Source organism: Theropithecus gelada, chromosome 18, assembly GCF_003255815.1.
Source record: "Theropithecus gelada isolate Dixy chromosome 18, Tgel_1.0, whole genome shotgun sequence".
Classification (NCBI taxonomy): Eukaryota; Metazoa; Chordata; class Mammalia; order Primates; family Cercopithecidae; genus Theropithecus; species Theropithecus gelada.
In genome coordinates this window covers 26,999,040-27,022,039 of record NC_037686.1, presented here as the reverse complement: position 1 = coordinate 27,022,039, position 23,000 = coordinate 26,999,040, and the positions used below count along the sequence as shown (strand labels likewise).

Sequence of the window (23,000 nt, the reverse complement as noted above, 5' to 3'; positions counted from 1 at the left end):
GCAAATGTCTCCCCATCCTCCCAGTTAGAACAATGTGCTGGAGAGCCAGGAAGCAGCTCAGATGATCCGCAAAACACTGTCAAAACTAAATGATGTGCTATAAACTTTTAAAACTTTGCAATTACGAGTGGTTTTAGTAAAAAAAAAATCCATGCCTCAGTTTTTCATCTATAAAATGGATTAAATGAGATGATCTCCAAGGTTGCTCTCAGCTCTAAAACACTATGATTTATTTAATTTGCTATTTGGCATAAATAATGAAGGGCATATATTTCAAGAGTTATGTACTGATTTTGTGAGACCCTCTCTGTCAACCCTCTAATTATGCCAGACATTCAAGATGGGTGGAACACAACTAGCTTCATTTGTTCCCCTCAGGAGTGAGAAAGTGTCATGGAGCTGTACCTCTGGTCCAGAGTACAGTAACACCACGGCCCAATCAGGAGAAGGCTTTGCTCATCACAGACCCCCCTTTGGGCATCATTTGGCATTAATTTTTAGGTGCCAGGGCCATAAGAGAAGAAATGATTCCCACTTCTGTTCACAACTGTTGATGTATAGTCTTTCTATACTCACTAGCATGACTCAACTACACTCTTAAAAAGGGGAAGTCCCTTTGATTAGGCTCAAATAAAAGGTTGTTATAGTTGGTTCACTCCTGGTGTTTTAAGTCTATTTTCTTCTTGTTCTTGCATGCTCTGGTGCCTCAGGCAGGTGCTGTATCGGTGCCCAGGCCAGGCACAATGGCTCTCGCCTGTAATCCCAACACTTTGGAAGGCGGAGGCAGGAAAATCCCTTGAGCCAAGGAGATCTAGACCATCCTGGGCAACAAAACATGACCTTGTCTCTGTTAAAAGTAAAAATAATAATAATAATAATAATAATAGCCGGGAATGGTGGTGTACACCTATATTGCCAGTTATTTGGGAGGGTCACTTGAGCCCAGGAGTTTGAAGCTGCAGTGCGCTATGTCTGTATCACTGCACTCCAATCTGAGCAACAGAGTGAGATCCTGTCTCACTCATTCATTCATTTATAAATAAATCAGTGTTAGTAATTGTGCAGTAGCACAAACTCACAAGATTCAGGCCTTAGTGTCTTGACCTGTATTTTGAGGCAGCACAATTCAACTCACTCCTGTACTCCATCAGTGGTTCTGCTTTTTCCATGTCTTCCCTTATCTCTAATGAGATGTGATATATGGAGTCTTTATTTGTCAGCCTAGGCCAACTGAGGGAGAGGCAACCCAACACTAAAAATCACATGCACCGGGAAACGTGAGCTCAGGAAGTTTTCTGAGTGGGTGCTTTTTAAAATGTGTCTGATCTGCCGGAAATCACACTGCTTTCGTATTTTGAACAGCTATAATGGCATTCTCCATATGTTAAATGGATGTTTAAACTTATCACTGCATCTGCCTATTCCAATTTAAAGAATTCAGTGTGCTAATGGACTATCAAAACTGCATATTTTCCTCATGTTTAAAATGTAATTTATGGATTCCCCAAAGGAAAAAATATATAGTTCCCACTCTATTTTCTATTATATTTTATTATAAGAAAATGAATTAACAAGCACCTTTCAAAGCACTGGGATATTTTGTGGAGAGAGGATGGGTAAAGTTATGTAGGATGTTTTCATTTTATTGTGATACCGGAGGTCACAAAAGTGAATTGAGTTGGCTTAGATTGTACTTTAAACACAGCTGGGGCAAGAACTAGGTCCCTTGACAATCAGTTCAAATTGACTTATTGTTCATATAATAAAGTACAATAAGAATGATATCGTGTCCAACTTGCAAAAGTTTTGAGTGAAGATCATTGCACAGACTTTGAACTAAGAGGGGTAGTTAGAAACAACCATTCTTTGTCTTACTTCACGTTTTCTTTTGAATATTTTGGTAGCTATTGCTGCCTCCACTTTATCATTTCTCGAATTTTACTTGTCTGTAATACTTTTGCTGTTTTAATTTTTTAATCTCTAGAGCTTCTACTCATGATAAGTAACAATATTTACATAATTTTTCAGCTAGAGAAATCGGCGTTCAAAAGTTGCTCAACCAAAGTCACACAAAATTATTAACAGGGTGGTAACAAAGCTTAGGGCTAAAAATCATTCTTTAACGTTAAAAGAAAACCCGAAATATAAAAAGCAAAAAAAAATTCATACAGCTTTCAGATTCCAATAGCAACACTTAAAACACCACTAGGCCTCACAATAATATAGTGTTAAAAATCTCTTCCCACTGGGATGGGCCACAAACCCCAAGGGAAAATATGACTCAAAATATGACTTGATGTTATAGAGCACAGTACACAACGATTGTTTTACCTATCCCACGTGGCTTACCTGCGTCAGATTGCTCAACAAGTTATACTCTAAAAGTGCCAGATGACTCTTAACAAACCCCACCCAAGGTCCCAGGTCTGGGCAAATTACCATGAATAGTATCATCACAGACACTCAGATAAGAGATTCCAGAAAGCCTGATATACTCTTCCACAAAAGAGATGAACCTAACCCCAATTCACAACTCGCCTGGAGCTGTGTCCATGGTGATGGGTAAGTATAATATAGAAGTAGACTCCCAAGAGGAGAAAAAAGGCCACACATTCTGGAATTATACTCCTTTTAGTCTTGCAGTCTGTGTGGCTAATTGTGAGAGCTGTTGGTAAGCAGTACCAGGAGCCTCTTGTTCCTTTCAAATAAAGCAAATAATAGTTCTGTAGGACAGACGTTTCTTGTTTCTGAGCACAACTTGGTTCCAAAGCTCTAATCAGTCTCTCCTGTTACTCAAAACAGGCTCAGTGAACGAACACAGAAACAGAAAACCAAATAATGCATACTCTCACTTAGAAGTGGGAGCTAAACATTAGGTATACATAGATGTAAAGATGGGAACAATGGACACTGGGGATTATAAAAGGTAACTGGGAGAGAGAGAGAGAAGAGGAAGAAGAGGGGAGGAAAGAGGGAGGAGGAAGTGGACAAGGGTTGAAAAACTACCTGTTGGATACTACGCTCATTACCAGGGTGATGTGTTCAGTTGTACCCCAAACCTCAGCATCCTGCAACGTATCGTTGTAACAAATCTGCATGTGCCCTCCTGAATCTAAAATAGAAGTTGAAAAACAAAAAGCAGAGGCTCAGGAGCTGATTCTCCCTCCATCACATTATCTGTCCCCAAGTTCACAAAACATTCCTTCCACAATGAAAAGACCAAGGGATCCATGGATACAGTGAAAGCTCCCTAGAGTTCAGTTATTGCTTAATGTTTTTTTGTGTTTCTTTTTATAGAGATGAAGTCTCAGTATATTGTCCAGGCTGGCCTTGAATTTCTGGCCTCAAGCAATCTTCCTGCCTTGTCCTGCCAAAGTGTTGGGATTACAGACATGAGCAACCATGCCCAGCCTGATAAACCTTAATATAACTTAGAAACAGCAGTGTAGAAGTACCATGCTTTTGACTGTCTAAAATTTTAAAATAAACATCTAAAAAAATTCCCTAGGGCATCAGTGGTTTACATTGAATGTAGTGCTAGATGAAATTTATCATAGATGAGAGTCAGGATTGGAGAAAAAAGTCACATCTGAGATTTTTAGATAAGAAATGTTGGTTTTTCTAAATGAAAAAAAAATGACCTACATTAAGATTCCAGATAAAAATATCCCAACACCTGTCAGAGTTAGAAATCAATTCTCCAACAGTCCACCATATATCTTTCCTAGTGCTCCTTATCCTCCCCTGTCAGATAAGCATTCTCTTCCTCCTAAACCCTTACCAAAACCTGCCAACTGGTCAACTCTCACACCAAGCCTCAAATGTCATTCCTCCCAGAGGTATTAGTATTTAACAAAGCAGAAGAAATAAAGTTTTGGCAGTGGACTTCCAGAAGTTATTCAGAGAGAAGCATTCCCCACCAAGCCTGTTTTTTTAAAAAGACTGCAACGAAAGAGCACCCTCTAACAAACTGCAGTCCCATGGTGGAGAGCACCCTTTCTGAGTGCACAAGAAGATTCTCATTGCAATTCTTCATCTACAAATCATTGTATTGGAAAATGAAACAATTCCCAAAGTTAAAATCTTGTATCAAGCACTGTACTAGAATCTGGGGATATGGAGATGAATACAAGTTTATTGCAATCTTCAATGGGTTGACATGCAGGGAGAATGAAAAGCAAACCAAATATGGGTCACCTAACTCACTCCATTGAGATGGGTGGAGGCCATGGTTAGGAGGTTAGGAAAGGCTTTCCATATCAATGTTTCTCAAATATTAATGCCAAACAATAGATTACCTGGGGATCCTCCTAAAGTGCAGATTCTGAATGAGGATGTCTGGGGAAGACCCTGAGGTTCTGCATTTATGAGATGCTCCTAGGTGATGCTGATGCCACTGGTCAGTGGACCACAATTAAAAAAAAAAGAGAGAGAGAGAATGTCTCACTCTGTTTCCCGAGCTGTAGTGCAGTGGTGTGATCATAGCTCCCTGAAGCCTTGAACTCAAGGGCTCAAGTGATCCTCCTGCCTCAGCCTTCCAAGCATCTGGGACTATAAGCATGGCACCATGCCTGGCAATTTTTTGAAATTTTTTTGGTAATCATAGAGTCTTGCTATGCTGCCCAGGCAGGTCTTGAACTTCTAACCTCAATAAATCCTCCTGCCTCAGCCTTCCAAAGTGCTGGATTATAGGCATGAGCCACCACACACAGGTGAATCACACATTTTGCATACCAAGAACCTGAGATAAGACAAAGTCCAAACTTGAATCAACTAAGACATCCAAGACAGAAGAGCGAGAGAAGGCACAGGCAAAGACGCCAAAGCTAGAGACATTAAGCTGGATAAAGGGAACATTAAAAATGCTAAGGAAATGTTTTATGTAAGATATTGTTGAATGTAAATACAGACAAGAAGAACTTTACACAATAATAAAAATAGTTTTTGCAATAGTTGCATAAGGGTGGTTAACATTAGGAGTACTTCCTCCCACACCCGTGCTTTTTGGTTTGAACTCTCACTAATGAATGTATATTTATTTATTAAAACAACAAAAGGATAAATAGATTTCTCCTTTGTGTGCTAGTGGGGGAAATTCCGCCCTGGGATGTTTTAAGAAAATGACCATGCAGGCTCTTCCAATTTGGGGTTGTATGATTGGATAAGATAAAAAACTACTTAATAACTAATCACAATTATGTAATAATGTAGTAATAATCATTTCCTGAGAAAGAGTGCAGGCAAGATTACACAGAATTCAAGAAGAAAAAAACAAAACAAAACAAAACCTGTCTTTTGATTTCACAGAGCAATGTCTACTGAGGAATCCATTGCTTGGTACCCTGGAGCACATCACTGTTCCCCAGCCATGAGAACTTTAAGGTTCAGAGAGCAGAAGGGAGTGTGTGGCTGATGTGGACATATATAGCCAGCAGCTACATGTAAGATACATGCTCTGTGGCTTCGTTCCCAGTGTGTAGATGGAACAGTTAAATGAACATCACCCTTCTTCCAAATCAGGCATGTTGCAGGAAACCACATCCTATAATAGTCAACTGCCAGCCCTACATGAAGCAGATCATTAAACAAGTCTTAGGACATCACTGTACATCCTACAGTCATAAAGATGTACACACACATTATCTGATCTCCTAACTCTTGTCAGACTTCGCTTTCTCTGACAGATGAAAAAACTCAATTTGAAGGATGTTGATGAAGGATATTAATAACATCTCTAAAGTCACCCAGTTAGCAGCAGAACTAGTTTTAAAACTCAAGCTACTTGGCATTCTTGTTCCAATTTCAGAATTCATTCCATGATATAATACTATAACTTCTAAAAGACAGGAAAGCAGGCATAAAGAAGTTAAGTTTTAGAACTCAAAAAGAATTATCTATGGACTCTTTTTGTTACTTTAAAAAACTTTAAATTTCACAAGAATAGTTTGGAATCTCCCATAGACCCAACTGAATCTCCTTTTATCCAGTTTTAGAGGAATCTGGGGATACAAGTATATGAATATGTGGTATTGGTATATAAATACTGTTCTGTAAGTTACAATAATAAAATGAAAAACAAAAGAGATTTGCTGGTGATCTGAGTGCCAGGAATTGTGATCCACCTAATTTACAGGTTAATAATTAAGGACAATCCAGAATTACATATTAGGCTGTTCATTTATTCCATGAGAGTCTTTGAAAAAGTTGACTTATAGGCCAGGTGTGGTGGCTCATGCCTGTAACCCCAACACTTTGGGAGGCCGAGGTGGGTGGATTGTTTGTCCTCAGGAGTTCAAGACCAGCCTGGGCAACATGGTAAAACCCCGTCTCTACAAAAAATACAAAAATTAGCTGGGCATGGCAGCATGTGGCTATAGTCCCAGCTACTCAAGAGGCTGAGGTGGGAAGATCACTTGAGCCCAAGAGGTGGAGGCTGCAATGAATGATGATTGTACCACTGCACTCCAGCCTGGGCAACAGAGAGAGACTCTGTCTCAAAAAAAAATTATTTTTTCAAGTTGATTCATAATACTATAAATGGCCATTAAGGAATTTTATATGAACAAAATAGAAATACAATGGTTTCATACCTGGAAGATACTTTATCTATCTTCTAGGGAGTGAAAAAAGACAGCTTATTAAGGATTATTCAACAAGGTATCAAACAAAAATACCAATTTAATGTGTGGGAAAAGTGAATCCTCTAGTTCAGGGCTTCTCAAACTTCAACACGCATATGATTCACCTGTGTTTGTTTGTTAACGTTAAGATTCTGATTGAGGAAGTCTGGAATGGAGCCTCAAATGCTGCATTTAAGACACTCCCAGGTGATGCTGATGCCTCATCTGGGTAGCAAGGCATCATTGCAATCACTTGGAATCTCACTTTGATTAGGAACATACTGTTGACATCGTTGATGGATTGCTCACGTTAGCCCTACTTGAACTAACAATATACCTACTGAAGTTTTTATTCTATTAAAAAATTGGTGAAAGAATAGAAAGTACTTTAAAATATCTTACAAAATAAAAAAGATTGCTAATTTTCTAATTCTTGTTTTACTTTTTATTTCCTCTCAATTTAGTGCATTGCGCAAAAAAACTTCAGTTAATGGCTTTTTTCCTTTAGCAGGTGAAGGCAGCTAAGACATTTTTAGTTCATTATCTCATAAATATAACCTCAGCTCTTTTACAGACCAGGAAAGCTAGTCATTTTGAAATCTATTGTATCATAAAAGTAGGATTGCTGAATTTAGCAAAAATAAAAATTAAAAACCAAATAACAAAAAAATGAAATGCTCAGTTAATTCAAATTCAGATACATTAAAACAAATCTTATCTAAAATCAAATTTAACTGGTTATCCTGTATTTTACCTTGCAACCCTAGAGAAAAGCATACCTCCAAATTCTAATTTATCTTGACGTGCTGAAGGCCAGGTGCTGGGATGAATTAACAGACCCACTGATCATGTTCCCTAAACATTTCAACATTTCAGTTGCTTCTGGATTTGCCAATACTACGTCACACACGTGGTTATTACGGCTGCTAATTTGTGGACGCTCCTTTTAGGGGATCTGTGCCCAGGAGACCACACTTTTCAAAAAATCACGATAGAGGGCAAGCTGGAAGTGAAACTACCGAAGAGTCTTACTTATATCAATAGCCTCTTTCCCGGGAAGAACCAGGTGGAGCAAAACCAGCAAGGTCTTCCTTCTCAGGTCTCTCTTTTTTTCCACTTTATGGAGAGCTGAAGCAGCTCAGTGGGAAAGCTAAGATAGTAGTTTCTTGGTAAGAATCATGAAAGGTTTTCCTTCTTAATATCAAATGCTGTTAAGTTGATCAGATTTAAGACGATCTTTGAAAGAAGGAAGGAATGTACAAGGTGGTTTCAGGCCCTGTCATCTCTTAACAGTTTTTGAAAGCCTTTACCAGCTTTTAAAGGGGCAAGCTAATCCTCTGATTTCATTTTTATGTATGATGTGCAGTAAATAGTTTCGGGTACTTCAGCAAAACAAAGTCATCTACTCATTTCTAGGTGCCTTTTCTTGTGTATTTACCCACCTCCTACCTACTTCAAATACCGATAGTCATTCCTGCCATGATGTTTATAGTAAGTTGGGGCCAAGGTTTGCCTGTTAGCAGAATACTGTTGGATGTTTTGCCTCTGTTTAAGCAATTGATAATTATGAAGTCCCTGCTGTAGTAAAAATATAGTAAGTCTAATTCTTTTCTAAATTTAGAAATTAATTTGGAGAGAACTATTAATGCTATGTGTATAGAACAGGCTATATATTTCATACCTGGAAGATATTTTATCTCTCTTCTAGGGGGTTAAAAGAGACAGCTTATTAAGGATTTCAACAAGGTAGCAAACAAATATATAATAATTTATATATAATATATAATATATTATATAAAAAATATATTATGTTATATATTTAATATATATTATATCTCATATATTAAATATATCATATTATATATTAAAATATACAATATATAATGTATATAATATATTAAATAATATATTATTAAAATGTGAATCTAGATTATGATAAGGAAGGGCAGTTAATTTCACTTGGATTGGTTCCTTACCCCGTCAGCATGGGAGTTACACATCAATCTCCAGCCATCCCTTTCCTCCTTTCCCCCATCAGAAGCACTAGGGGTTAACGTGGAAGTCAGTAACCTAACATGCCATTACTATCAATAGTCTTAGGATGGGATTAAATACACACAATTTTTTGTTTTTAGAAATAATTTAGCTGATGTTAGGTACCTCAAAACTTACATTAAGTATAATGTGTTGTTTGATTTGGTGAAAAAGGAATCCCTTTGTCTTTTCAGTCTACAAATTGCAGCTGATTCTGGAAGGGGTGAAGAGAACACCCGTTATATACAACCCTTCAAGTTGCTCTATTATCTAAGTGAAACTCATCGCAAACTCCCATTCTGTGACATTAACAATTCATCAAAAGGAGGAAGTTCTTTTAGCTGAAGGAAGTTTTATGACAAGCAACACTTAAAATAAAAAATTGAGACTCCTTCCCATCAATGTAGTTAATATCCTTTCTAGAATCTTAATAGTAATCTTTCCAGCTTTGAGCAGACTGGAAATAATTTAAGATGAATTTGGAATTTCTGGATTATAATCTGGTCTACTTTTGAATTTGGAAATTTTAAACAAAATTGTCCACAGCATAATGTCAACTTTAGCAGTGTTAGTAACCATGTGTATATCTTTTTAGGATTTAGTGATCTTTGCCATTACAAGTAGCAAGCAATTTACATTAAATGTATGTTTTAGAAAAGTAGTGCTATTTCCAGGCCAGGCACTGTGGCTCATGCCTGTAATCCCAGCACTTAAGGGGGCTGAAGCAGGTGGATCACTTGAGGTCAGGAGTTCGAGACCAACCTGGCCAACATGGTGAAACCTCATCTCTACTAAAAGTATAAAAATTAGCTAGATATGGTGGCGTGTGCCTCTAATCCCAACTACTTGGGAGGCTGAGGCATGAGAATCACTTGAACCTGGGAGGTGGAGGTTGCAGTGAGCTGAGATCGCACCATTGCACTCTAGCCTGGGCCACAGAATGAGACTCTGTCTCAAAATAAAATAAATGTAATTAAATGAAAAGGAAAATAGTAGTGCTATTTCCAAAAACAGCAAGTTTCCACATCATGTTAAGTGTTTGAAGTGACAGTCAATAAAAATTTCTAAATCTGAATTTCCAAATTATGTCTTAATATACTAAAACAAGCATATGAAGGCCCTCATAGGTTGGAAAAACATTGGCTAAAGAGTTAAGGGAAGTGTTCACACTGGGATGGCTCTTAAGGACATGCTTTCACATCTTCTAGAGCTCTGGAAATGATTACTAGTTAGTATTGCACTATTTGGGCTTTTTGGATTCAGAAGTTATACGGTTGACCATATCACTAGAATTCATATATTTAGAAATATACTGCTTTTTGCAAAGTACGTACACAAGAAGACTATGAAAATAAACTGTCTTTTATTTTTAGTGATTAGTTGACCTATAGTGGATAACTCCTTTTTTCTTAACCTTCTCTAAGGGAAACAAAAACAAAAACAAAAAAAACTAAGGCTTTAAGTGAAGAAATTTTTATTTAAAATTTGAAGTATGTTAAACTGGGGTAAATCAGAGGTCTGCAGTTTTGCTGTCAATATTCTAGGTTTTGTGGGCATACAGTCTGGTTCAACAATTCCATGCTGCCACAGCCATAGACAAGATGTCAACAAATAAGTGTGGCTGCAGTCCAATGAAACTTTATTTTGGACACAGAGATTTGAATTTTATATAATTTTCAAGTGTCCTCAAGTATTTTCTTCTTTGAATATTTTTCCATGACTGAAAAAATATAAAAACCCATCTTGGCTTCAAGGTCATACAAAACAAACAATGGGTCACAGTTTGCTGATCCTAGAAACAGATGGAGTCATGAGTTTCATCTCAACACAGCTTAATGTAATTGTATGAAGCTTGTCAGTGATTTTAGAAGTGATAGATTACTAGATTAGGTTTATTGGAAGCAAATTTACCAATTAATTATATTCGATAAAGCTCTGGTGTAAGAAACATAATTTTGGATACCTCTCAAATCTTGCAAATTTGGAACAAAAATTTTGTGAAATGAAGAGGTTTGAAATACCAAAGCCAGACTTTTTATTATCTCAGATTAAAGAGTATAAATTCTCTTTCAATGTTTAAGATGGTTGCAGTTGAATTATATAGGGTTGGATGTATTCTTTGTGGCCTCCAATAGGTGAATGCTGCAAGGAGAGATGGGAATGTGCTTTGAGGGAGACAGTCAAGCATAAATTGGAGGACTCCTTAGTGAAGAGGCACCAGGCATTTAAGATTTCTATGGGTGGTGGAACTAATCTGTAAGGGTCTCTAGTAAAGTTTACACTTCTATGACTTGGAAAAAGATTTGAAGAACTTATTATTATGGTTACCTAGATAAAAAGCTAAAGATGGCTCAAAATGTTTGGGGTTGGTTAATTCCAAAGGTTAATTACTTAAGAATAAAGTTGGCTGGGCGTGGTGGCTCACGCCTGTAATCCCAGCACTTTGGGAGGCTGAGACGGGTGGATCACGAGGTCAGGAGATTGAGACCATCCTGGCTAACACAGTAAAACCCCGTTTTACTAAAAATACAAAAAATTAGCCAGGTGTGGTGGCAGGTGCTTGTAGTCCCAGCTACTCGGGAAGCTGAGGCAGGAGAATGGAGTGAACCCGGGAGGTGGAGCTTGCAGTGAGCTGAGATGGCACCACTGCACTCCAGGCTGGGTGACAGAGCAAGACTCCGTCTCAAAAAAAAAAAAAAAAAAAAGAAAGAAAGAAAGAATAAAGTCGCTGAGAGAATGATGTATGTGAGTAGAGTAGTTTCTACTTTTTGAGGAAGGAGTTAATTCAAACCGGTCTTGTGTAGCCAAAGCCTCAAGGCAAGACGGCATCAAAACCTATATGATGCAATAAACACTGGAAAAGGAGTCAATAATCCAGGAGTCAATGCCTTGGCATTGCCGGGATCACCTAACTTGTTGGATTCACTTGCGTAATTTGGCACCTGGGAATACCATTTACCCAATTATGTTTAAGCTCTGATATGTTAATAAGACCAGAGGGCTGTATAAATTTAAGGTAATAAGACTGGGTGGTTCTCGTCTGTTCTCAAACACTTTAGAGCTTATAAAATTGAGATGACACACTTTCTCCTACTCTACCCCTTTTAGCCTACTTGTAAATATTACAGAGCTAGGTATATATCATACTCTGAGAAACAATTTCTCACTAATATGAAGTAACCTGATTAGTCTTTTTTTTTTCTTTTTTTTTTCTAGATGGCCTCTCCCTCTGTCCCCCAGGCTGGAGTGCGGTGGTACAGTCTTGGATCACTGCAACTTCTGCTGCCTCCCCAGGTTCAAGTGATCCTCTCATCTCAGCCTCCCGAGTAGCTGGGACTACAGGAGTGTGCCACCATGCCTAGCTAATTTTCATATTTTTTAGTAGAGACGGGATTTCACCATGTTTGGCCAGGCTGGTCTTGAACTCCTGACCTCAGGTGATCCGCCCGCCTTGGCCTCCCAAAGTTAGTTCTGTTTTTCTAAATTACTTTATCTCTTATGCCTCCCAAAAAGGTGTTGACATTTCAGAAGTGCCTCTCCAGTTCTTTTTCTAAGCTACACAGAAGTGAGAATGAATGCATTTATATCATTTTGGCCTTTGGAAATTCTTATTAACATATAGTTTTGGTTGTACTTATCACAAAATACATCCAACTTCTTACTTTTAATATGCTGGCGATTTAAATGTACTTATGCTAGTTCAATGGGCAATACACAGGTGAAAATAAAAGCTATTTAACTGTCAATCTATTCTATAATGGCTCTCCTAGCTCATTAAATTCATATGTGGTTTTTCACAATAATAAGTAGAGTGAAATTTTGTGAAGTGATTCTTTGGCCCATCAGAGTGTGGTTAAATGTGATAATAATTATTAGTTATGCTCAAAATGCTAAATTGTTGGGTATAAAATGTAAGTGAACAAATGAGCTATCATAACAAGAAAGAATTGTAACAGGACTTCGGCTTTTATATATCCGGAATGTCTGTCTTGGAAAACAACAAACTGAATGTACTCAGGACGCTTTGGTTTTCAGTGTTCTCCCCATCTTTTGATACTCTTCAGTACGAACAAGCAGTATCAGTAACTCACAAAGTCTGTGCGCCTGCTTTGGGGGCTACAGACATTAAGGCCCCCACAAGAAAATAGAATACCAAGCAAGCTACAATAGATGCTATAAGAGAGGTTCAGATGAAGTTCAATGGCCAACAATATTGAGTGCTTGCTGTGTGCAAGACACCGTTGTTCCTCCTTAAAGAAATTGAGGGCCGGTGCCGTGGCTCACGCCTGTAATCCCAGAACGTTGGAAGGCCAAGGCAGGTGGATCACCTCAGGTCAGGAGTTCAAGACCAGCCTGGCCAACATGGCAAACCCCCATCTCTGTAAAAATATAAAAATTAGCTGGGCATGACGGTGTGTGCCTGTAATCCCAGCTACTCAGGAGGCTGAGGCAGGAGAATCACTTGAACCCAGAGGCAGAGGTTGCAGTGAGCCAAAATTGTGCCGGCCTGGGCAACAGAGTGAGACTCCGTCTCAAAAAAAAAAAAAAAAAAAGAAAAGGAAATTCAGGATGGGGAAGAAAGCATTTAGACAACAGTACAGAGGGTGACAGTGACATTAAAAATAATGTCTTCACTATTTTTATTTATTGGTATTAAAACTGAAAGAAGAAAAAGAAAGTTTGTTTTTTGACGACTCTAAGATAACCTGTTTAAAGATGCAAAGAACCAGAAATAACAGGTTATCCTGGAGTCATTCTTTTGGGATGACTTTTTTTTAAAGGCAAGAAACCTTTGGTTAATAGCCAATAGGAGGTTTTATGTAAAATGTTAAGTCTAACCATTTCTATTTAAATAGATCCTTTAATCCACTCCTGGATGTATAATTAATATTTGACTTTTTTGTATGCAAAAGTTATGTGTTACATATTCATCCTACTTCACATAACTGAAATAACCCAAACCAGTTTACACTTTCCCAACAGTTTTTTTTTAATATGCTTCCCACCAAGGAAGTTACAGGATGTCTAGTTAGCTTTGTGTTTCCCCTTCTAACAGAAGAGGGCATTATATGAAACAGGCAGAATGGGGTACTTAAAGGGAGTGGCTCCTGCAAGCTAGTAGATCCTGATCAGATATTAAAATGTGCTTTCAAAGGAGTGGAGTTTGTGCCTGTCAACAAACTACTCGCTGTAATTACTTCCTATTCACTGGGATCACTGTGCAGCCTGCTGACTCACCAGGCTGCTGGAGTATGTTTCTGCTGGGTTTCCCTACTGCCTGCTACACATGAGTCATCACAGGAATGGAAGTTTCTATCCGTCTCCCTTAACAACAGTGCAGAAACCAGGCATTGAAGTAAGCTTCGATCTTTCCAATCAGACCCTAGCCAGGCAAGGGAAAAATGATGTGGTAGGTGTCACCACCAGCTAGGCTGCTAGATCACAGCTCCCCACCCCAGGGTGTTAGTCATCGGCACTCCAGTTTCAGCGTCTTTTCTCTCACCCACCCAAGTAGTTAAAGTGGCATCTTGTCTTGCAATGCCTGCTGCTTGCTGCTGGCCACTGAACTCTTCCTTTGCTATAGAGTTTTCCCAACTTGGCTGCACAATGAAGTCACCTGGAGTTGTTTGTTTTTGCTTTTAAATACTATGCCTATTTCTCACTCCCAAACAACCTGATTTAAATAGTTTGGGATGTGATCAGGACATCAGGAGTTCTCAAAGCTCCCCAGGTGATTCCATATGCAGCAAAATTTTAGAACCAGTGCTTTGATAGAGACCCACACAAGAAAAATTTACCAGTTAAGCTTATCTACCAATCACTTGGTGAGCTCCCAGACCTCTTATCTTACCCCTAACTGATGTCTTTAATCAGTTTGGCAGAAAAGAACGAAAGCAAAGTAAGGAAGCATTTCATTTCCAGAGGGGACACAGGCTAACCAAGAACCATACCCCTTTTGCTTGATAAAAATTTGGCCAAATTTAGCGTTCAGGAGAAGCAGGGGAAATGTTGCCATTCTTCAGATTACCTTTTGATCTCTGTTCTGTTTCATTCCACAGTGTCCTGTTCAGCAAAGGTGTAAATTGCGGGTCCTCAGATTAGAAGTAGGTGCTGCGTCTGACCACAATCACGACCGGTCTGCACACTTCACCCCAGCTGGGACCGAACCTCCGCCTCGCAGCGCGGCCCCAAGGTCGATACTATGCTAATCAAGGAAGTTCTTCCGTTTCGGTGCGCGCTGGCGCGGGTTTGAGCGCTTAACCCTTGATTCTACATTGACAGCACGATAGTGTTTTTAGTGACCTCTTCCTGCCTAGCGGGTCTGCACTATTTTCCTTTTGTTCTTCTTTTTTTTTTTTTTTTTGGAAAAGGAGATGTGAGCAAGTGATAGAGAAGACACTCAGGGAGGGGACAGCAGTGTTGGCTGGTGCGGAGGTGAAGGAACGGCTAACGTTCGGAATATTAATTACTCCCCGCGCTACTGACCCTGCGAGGACTAGCAGGAGGGGCCTGGGGGTTAAGACAAAGGCTTCTCCTGATCAAATGGCTGCAGCGCCCCTTCTCCGAGGTGACGGCTCTGCCCTCGGCACTGGATTGACGAAGTCACTGGAGGAGTGACCAAACCCACTAGCCCTTTTGGGGTCTGAAAGTCAGCTTTATCGAGCACCCCAGGTTCAGAGGGGACGGCTTTCCGCGTCTACCCCTCTCCCGGCTCTTTGTGGGATTTCTGGCTTCGGCATAGCCCTTCTAAGTGTAGACCGAAGAATTTCCCACTGAGCGGAGCGCGAAGTCGCTGAGTAGCCCTCGCCCTGCGCTCCCGTGCTCCCTGCAGAAGAGCCGCTTGAGCGCAGAGTAACAACCCGCTTCCTTTTGCGCCCACCCGGCTCCTGAGTCCCGGGAGCGCGGATGGTGGCCGGCGTCGGAGTGGGAGAGTAGTGGCTGCCGAAGGGGAAGTGCCTGGGGTCCGGGGGATGCTCCCAGGCGGGCGAACGCTAGCGCGCTACACTTCCTGATCTGCCCCCAAGCGCGCAGCCTCTGCCAGCGCCCCCAGCTCTCTCAGTCCCGGCTCCCCAGCTAGAGCCTGGAGGATCTTGCGCCGCGGTCGCGCAATCACGAGCCCCCCTCCTTCACCAACGCCGTCTTCCTACCCTGGACAGCCCCAGCCTCACCCCTTAGAACCAGTCCACTTCGCTTCTGCCAGCGTGGCAGCCCCAACTCCCTCCCTCCCCTTTTCTGGGGTGCACAGAGCTGGGGCCCCGAACCAGAGATGCTACACGCGGCAGCGCGGCGGGGTGCACACCGAGACCGCCTAGCCGACCCCTGCACAACTTCTTGCTGGACTCTGGACCCCCTGTTCCGCTTGCTCGGAGCCCCGTGGGCTGCAGAACTCAGCGGCAGGAGGAGGGGCGGCCAGCCCCTGGCCTGGGAGGGACTGCTCCAGGGCAGGGGGTGTCGGGGTGAGCCAGGGCGGTACCGCTTTAAATGCACTTGACTCACCTGCTCCGGCGCTGTCGCCTCCTTCCTCTGCTGACAGCTGGGGGCTTTGTTTTCTCCACCCACCCGGCCGGCAGCGCTCCGCCCCCTCTGTCGCACGTGACTCGCAGAGTGCCACCGCCGCCGCCGCTCCGCGAGTCCACCCGAGAGAGCCCGGCCAGCGCCGCCCCTTCCCGCGGGTGCGGGTGCGGGTGCTGGTGCAGGTGGGCGCCCCGCTGGGCAGGTCCGAGCCGACCCGCCTGAAGACGCTGTCTCAGGCCAAAGGAAGACAGGATGAATTCGTGACAGGGAAGAAAGTGCCAGCGGGTGAAACAAACTAAGTAGTTTGACCCCACTCGAGAGGGAGGAGGCCTCGAGAGGGAGGAGGCGCGGCTTGCAGAGGGGGCTTGAAAAGGCGCTGCCACACCCTGAATTAAGTACCTGCAAACGGGGGCTTGCACACCAACCGGGGAGCATCTGCTTCTTACACCAAGTGTTTGTACTTCTACCTGGAGCAAGATTGATAATAAGGGGCAAATTAGTTTTGTCATGAATATTACTAATTAAACTAGGCAATTCTAATACAACAATTTAATAATAGCATGTTTTATTGGGGTTTAAAATCTGCTTGTTGATGCTGTTGATATTTGGGTTCTATTTGGAAAGTGGAGTGCAGGCTGGAGAAGCGAACTCCAGAAGTTTACTGCTTGTCCATTTGGAAGAGCAGCTATTTTTAATGAAATGAGAACATGTTCTGGCTTCAAGATCCAGCTCAAGATCTGCCGCTTTTGGAAGTGGTCCCGACCCGCGCTGGTCGCAGTGATCTCTAGTGTTTGAAACAGCAAGGATTTGTCTGAATCCTATTAGCTCTTGGAAAACACATTATATACCTTTCCTCCCGCGCCCTACAAATTGCTACTCAAGGGGAAAGATTGTCTGTATCTCCCCCAGCGTTCATTAAAGCCAAGTCTTCGTAGTGGAGTGATTTAGCACGGTGCTTCTCAAATTTTAAGAGGGATCACCTGGGGATATTGTTGAAGCCAAATTTGAGCGTGTCTGGAGTTGGGCCTGAGATTCTGCATTTCTAGCAAACTCCCAGGAAATGGCATTGCTGCTAGTTTGAGGACCACATTTTCAGTAGAGAGGTGTTGATCGCTGCTTTGGCATTAGCCAGTCTATTTTGAGTCTTGACTACACCACCTGCAAGCTGTATGACCTTAGGCAAGTTTCTCAACAGTTAAGCCTCCCATGCTGTAAAATAGGGATGATACTAATTTCCACCTCATAGGGTTGTCTTGAAGATTAAGTGAGAAAGTCCATATAAGGCACTTAGCGTAGTACCTGGCACACACAGCTAGGGTTCAGAAAATGCTAGCTAATTCACTGTGGAGGTCATCCTTGCAGGGGGAAAGCTGGCACCAGGTGCAGCATGGCTGCAGGGGAAGCAATGTGTGAAATGGGCACGAGAGTGAGGTAGCCAGGCCAACAACGAGGACTGTGCCCTGCAGTGCCTGGTATGTGCCGGATGTGTAGGATATGTTTGACGAATAAATAAATGACTATAATGTGGAACAGATAATATGTGTTCAAAAAGTTCTGCTTCTCCTTTAAATCATGATAAATTAGTTCTGAGACACTGAATTAAAAATCATTTTGCTTTCTATTACAGATGATGTCCAGCTGCCTGTCACATGGGTAATCTATTTTAATCTCTGAGACAGTACATGGATGGTTAAGGTTGAGTACATTTTTTATCTTCATTAAAAACCTTGAAATTTAAATTTAAATGAATTTATTAATGAAGATATGGTATTCTTAGCTCTGAAAATGAATGGCTGTTGTCATCATAGTTCTCATATCTTCCTTCCTTGCTTCTTCTCCTCTCTCTGTCCTCCAATAGTGTTTCCTCAGACTCATTTCTTGTCTTTTTTCCCACCCTGCCATTTTCCTTAGAAATTTTATGTGTGTCTTCAGTTCATCTTTCAAGTGTGTGTGGATTACTTCTGAATCTGTACCCACATTCTTAACCCATTTGCAAGCCTTATTTCTGACTTTCCCTTACTTGTTAGGAATTTCCATTTCTATGGGCTTTTAAAAATTTATTTATTTTTCCACTTGAACTCTATTTTTATTTGTGTAAATGTATGGGGTACCCGAAAGATTTTCACATGTATATAATGCATAGTGATCAAGTCAGGGTATTTACGGTGTCTATCACCTGAGTATAATATGTGTATATACATATATTTTTAAGTATAGTCATCTTATTCTCTAGCACACATTAAATTACCTCTTTTTATCTTACTATATTTTTGTACACTTTAACTCACTTCTCTTCATCCTCCTCCCCCTCACTCAACTCACCTTACTCAGTTTCTTTGTCTGTATTTCCACTCTCTAATTCCATGTGTTCAGATTTCTTAGTTTCCACAATATGTGAGAACATACTACATCATTTTGTGCTTGGCTTATTTCACTTATGATAATCTCCAGTTTCATCCATGTTGCTGCAAATAACACAATTTCATTATTTTTAATGGATGAATCATATTTCATTCTGTATATACACTACATTTTCTTTATCTTTTCATCTGTTGATAGATACTTATGTTGATTCCATATCTTTGAAGTTGTGAATAGTGCTGCAATAAACATGGCAGTTCAGGTATCTCTTTGATATATTGATTTATTTTCCTTTGGGTAGATGCCCAATAGTAGGATTGCTGGATCAAATGGTAATTCTATTTATAGTTTTCTTGAGAAATTGCCATGCTGTTTTATATAGTGGCTATACAACTTTATTTTTTTTTATTTTTTTATTTTTTGAGACGGAGTCTCGCTTTGTCGCCCAGGCTGGAGTGCAGTGGCCAGATCTCAGCTCACTGCAAGCTCCGCCTCCCGGGTTCCCGCCATTCTCCTGCCTCAGCCTCGCGAGTAGCTGGGACTACAGGCGCCCACAACCGCGCCCGGCTAATTTTTTGTATTTTTAGTAGAGACGAGGTTTCACCGTGGTCTCGATCTCCTGACCTTGTGATCCGCCCGCCTCGGCCTCCCAAAGTGCTGGGATTACAGGCGTGAGCCACCGCGCCCGGCCGGCTATACAACTTTATATTCCCACTAACAGTGTATTAAAGAGTTCTCTTCTGCACATCCCAGCCAGCATTTGCTATTTTTTTGTCTCTTTAATAATAGCCATTCTGACTAGGGTATGATAGATGATATCTCATTGTGGTTTTGATTTGAGTTTCTTTGATTATTAATAATGTTGTACATTTTTTTCCTTAAACCTGTTGGCTATTTGTAGTCTTCTTTTGAAAAAGGTCTACTCATGTCCTTTGCCCACTTTTTGATGGGTTTAGTTTTTTTTTTTCCGGTTGAGTTGTTTGAGTTCCTTATGTATTCTAGATATTAGTCCCCTGTAAAATGAATATTTGGCAAATATTTTCTCTCATTCAACAGGTTGTCTTTTCATTCTGTTATTTCTTTTGCTGTGCATAATTTTTTTAGCTTAATTAAATTACATTTGTCTATTTTTGTTTTTGTTGTCTGTGTTATTGAGATCTTAGTTATAAATTCTTTACCTAGACCAATGTCCAGGAGAGTTTTTCCTAATTTTCTTCTAGTATTTTTGTAGTTTGGGGTCTTACCTTTAAGTTTTTAATCCATTTTTAGTTGATTTTTGTATATGTTGAGAGATAGGGGGTCCAGTTTCACTCTTCTGAATGTGGCTATTCCATTTTCTCAGCACCATTAATTTAAGAGGATGTCCTTTCCCAGTGCAAGTTCTTGTCAGCTTTGTCAAAGATCAGTTGGCTATAAATCTGTTGCTTTATTTCTATGTTCTCTATTCTATTCCATTGGTCAATGTGGCTGCCCACTAGATTTTAGTGTGTTCTAAATTAAACCCCTTTCTCCTCCCATAAAACTGATACCTCCTTGATGATAAATCAAGATGATTATTTACATTGGAGAGCCCTCAGTGCTAATCCAGGGACATGGCAAGGGTGTGGAACCCAGTGTGATTTATCCCAACTACCTTCCTGCTGTTCCCAGGTATTTCTTTGAGATATTGCTCTCAACAGTGACTGGTGTCAACTCATGTATATGTATATACCACCTACTGGTGTAACAGTCACATATGCAGTTGTGGGATGCTACATAAATGGTGACCGAGCTAGTGAGAGATTGTATCAGTTAGGGTAGGCTAAATTATATTGCTGTAACAAATGCCATCAAAATCTCAGTGGCTTAATACAACAAAAGTAAATTTCCTCCTCATGCAAAATTTCCAGTGCTGCTATCACAGTGACTCATTGTTCTAGCCTGCTTCATTCCTGTGAATTTCCCTGAGCACCATGGCAGAGAGGATGCAGAGGACTATGCACCAAACCTCAAGTGCTTTCACCCAGATGTGATACAGGTCACTTCTCACATTTCTCTGGTCAAGGAAAGTTACATGGTCATTACCTAACTTTAAGGGCTATGTTTACGTTTCTAGGAATCACCAAGATTCCTAGAAAGTAGGAATCTTGGTGATTGTGAGTAATGGCTGCCACAGGGATCCATTTCACCTAGGAGGGTTGGGGATAAAGTTAGACTGAAATAGTCTAGCTATAGCAGGGGATAAGCAATAGGTTACCAGTTCAAGGTAGGTACTCAGTTACTTGTAAAGTCTTTGGGAAACATGAATATTGTTGTTATCATTATAAAATATCATGTAGAAAAACACTTAAAGGTGACAAACTCTGTCTCTCTGCCTGTCAGGGTTATCTTATGATTTAGCCAAGGTCAGTCTACTCCAGGCAAGAGTGGAGTTTTATCATCCAAACTCTTCTGTGACACAGCGTTCGGCAAAGATCATCTATCTTGATGATACCCTAGGGCACACACCAACCATTAGGTAAGTAAGGTTACATTAACACAAATAAATTTGCTAATTTTGATGGCATTGTTGGTCATTTGCTCCTTGAGGAGTGAAGGTATGTGTATAAAGAATGAAATATTTTAGTGGTGTCAAATTGTCCTATGTTTTTCCCATGATTATCTGATTATGCGTTGCCAAATAATTTTCTTGTCATGTTCATGGGAATGTTGAAATAAAGCTTTGTGAATAAAATTCAGTTCGTAAATAAAGGGAAAAAACATGGATATCAATGTGAGAAAAATAAAGTCATGGTTTTCAATAAGTTTTGGGTTTCTTTCTCCAAAGGGCAGAGATTATGTCAACTAAACTTCCTTCCTGCATCTCCCTGCGCTACATGTGCTTAAAAGAGATAAAGGACTGATGGATGCTGTAAACTCTAAAGTGCTATGCAGATATAAGATATTGTAATGTGTTTCTGGGCACTGAATAATGTTCTTGATCTCAACAATTTTATTTGTCTTTGCCCACATCCATCAGTGACATCTACTCTCCTTTTAAACCATTTACTTCTTTATAAGACTGCTACCAATTGAATATTTTTATATAATATGAGCATCTTTCCAAAGCTGATATTCTGAGAGTTTCAATCACACATTTCCAAAGATATCTAGCACAAGGGACTAAGGAGAGGCAGAGTTTATCAATTAATGTTTTAAGGTGTTTACTAAAATTATTTTAATTTTATATAATTAATTTTTGTCTCTGAGTCCTTGCTAAGTTGTAAGTTGCTTTAAATATAAATCAAGAAGTATGCTACAGTGAACTACTTATAAATATATTGGCAATACCCTGTGAAACTGAGATGGAAGTGTTCATTACCAAGATATGATAGTGTTTATTAAGATGAGTAGCAAAGGTGGCATGAAATGACAGCTTGTAGGGATCACTGCTTTATGATGACTCTAGCATTTATTCATGGAGTAAGTGTTGCAATAAAAAATAATACCACCTTCAAAGAACTCTGTGGGATCTTAGGAGTATTTGTGAGTTAGCTAAAAAGTGTCATCATTTTATAAGTGAAGTTCGGGAGAAAGCTTAAATGACTCATCCATGTCCTAATTTCTAACTATGACCTCTGGCAAAAACTGCTGCCTGCATAAGATAACATAGAATGGAAAAACAAAATTATTATATGATATATATTTGGGTGTATATTATAAGCTATGTTTAATGTACATCAAAAGGAGAAAAATTGTTACCTTTGCTTATGCAAAGCCACTATGTGATAGAAATGTTTATGATTTTATGTCACACTGAAAATAAACTCACATGCAAAGAAATAAGTTGAATTTTGTTTAATATGCTGCTTGGAGCAGGTATAGCTGAAGGTAATCAGTTCTATACATTTTGAAGGCAATGTGTTTAATTAATTTATTAATCAGTAATTATCTCTTAGACGGTAAAGCTGTCTTCTCAGTCCCCCTCAGTCTCTGAGGCTGAGAGATGGAATTTCTAGTTTTCTGTTGCAGCTCTATGGAGTACAATGCCCGAATGCTTTCTAGGGATCACTGGGGTCACCATCATCTCATCATGGGATCTTCTGGAAGACGATGTAGCCAGTTTTTCTTGAATCAAAAGCTATTCTTGATTAATTAAACCTAACCTTGCCAGTTGCATCTTCTTTGCAGCTCCCTTATATCCCATCTATGAATTGGTCAGCCAGGGTAAGAATAACAGGGAATTGATTCCTTGACTCTCCTCAGAAGCTTTTTTCTCTTGGTCTTCAATTCTTCAACAAATATTTGCTGTTCTTTGGCTTTTTATATTTAAAATTGCTTCAATCTTTCTAAGTTGTAATATCCAGAAGACATTTTTTGTGGTGCTTTCTATTAGGAAGTCTCTGTGTTAGGCTCTGTGACTACCCAAATGGTCTTTGGCTCCAAGGGGCTTCCCACATAGGGAAAGACAGATGTGTCCATAGTGTGGTTCAAGGGGCATTAAAAGGTATG

The 23,000-nt window shown here is 40.1% G+C and overlaps 1 protein-coding gene across 2 annotated transcripts in view; it reads right to left on the bottom strand.

The window, feature by feature from the left end:
- The window catches only part of MAPRE2 (microtubule associated protein RP/EB family member 2), a 169,793-nt gene extending 153,350 nt beyond the window's left edge, over positions 1-16,443 (bottom strand). The window contains exon 1 of one of the 2 annotated variants that reach the window (XM_025364906.1): positions 16,152-16,443. Coding sequence is in view for 1 of the 2 variants with exons in the window: in XM_025364905.1 (XP_025220690.1) it covers positions 14,683-14,706 (24 nt within the window). In the remaining variant the exon portion in view is untranslated. Of the gene's footprint in view, positions 1-14,682; positions 14,979-16,151 lie in introns of those variants that run through there. The other variant, XM_025364905.1, reaches the window with a different exon arrangement.
- Between the last annotated feature and the right edge of the window lie 6,557 nt (positions 16,444-23,000).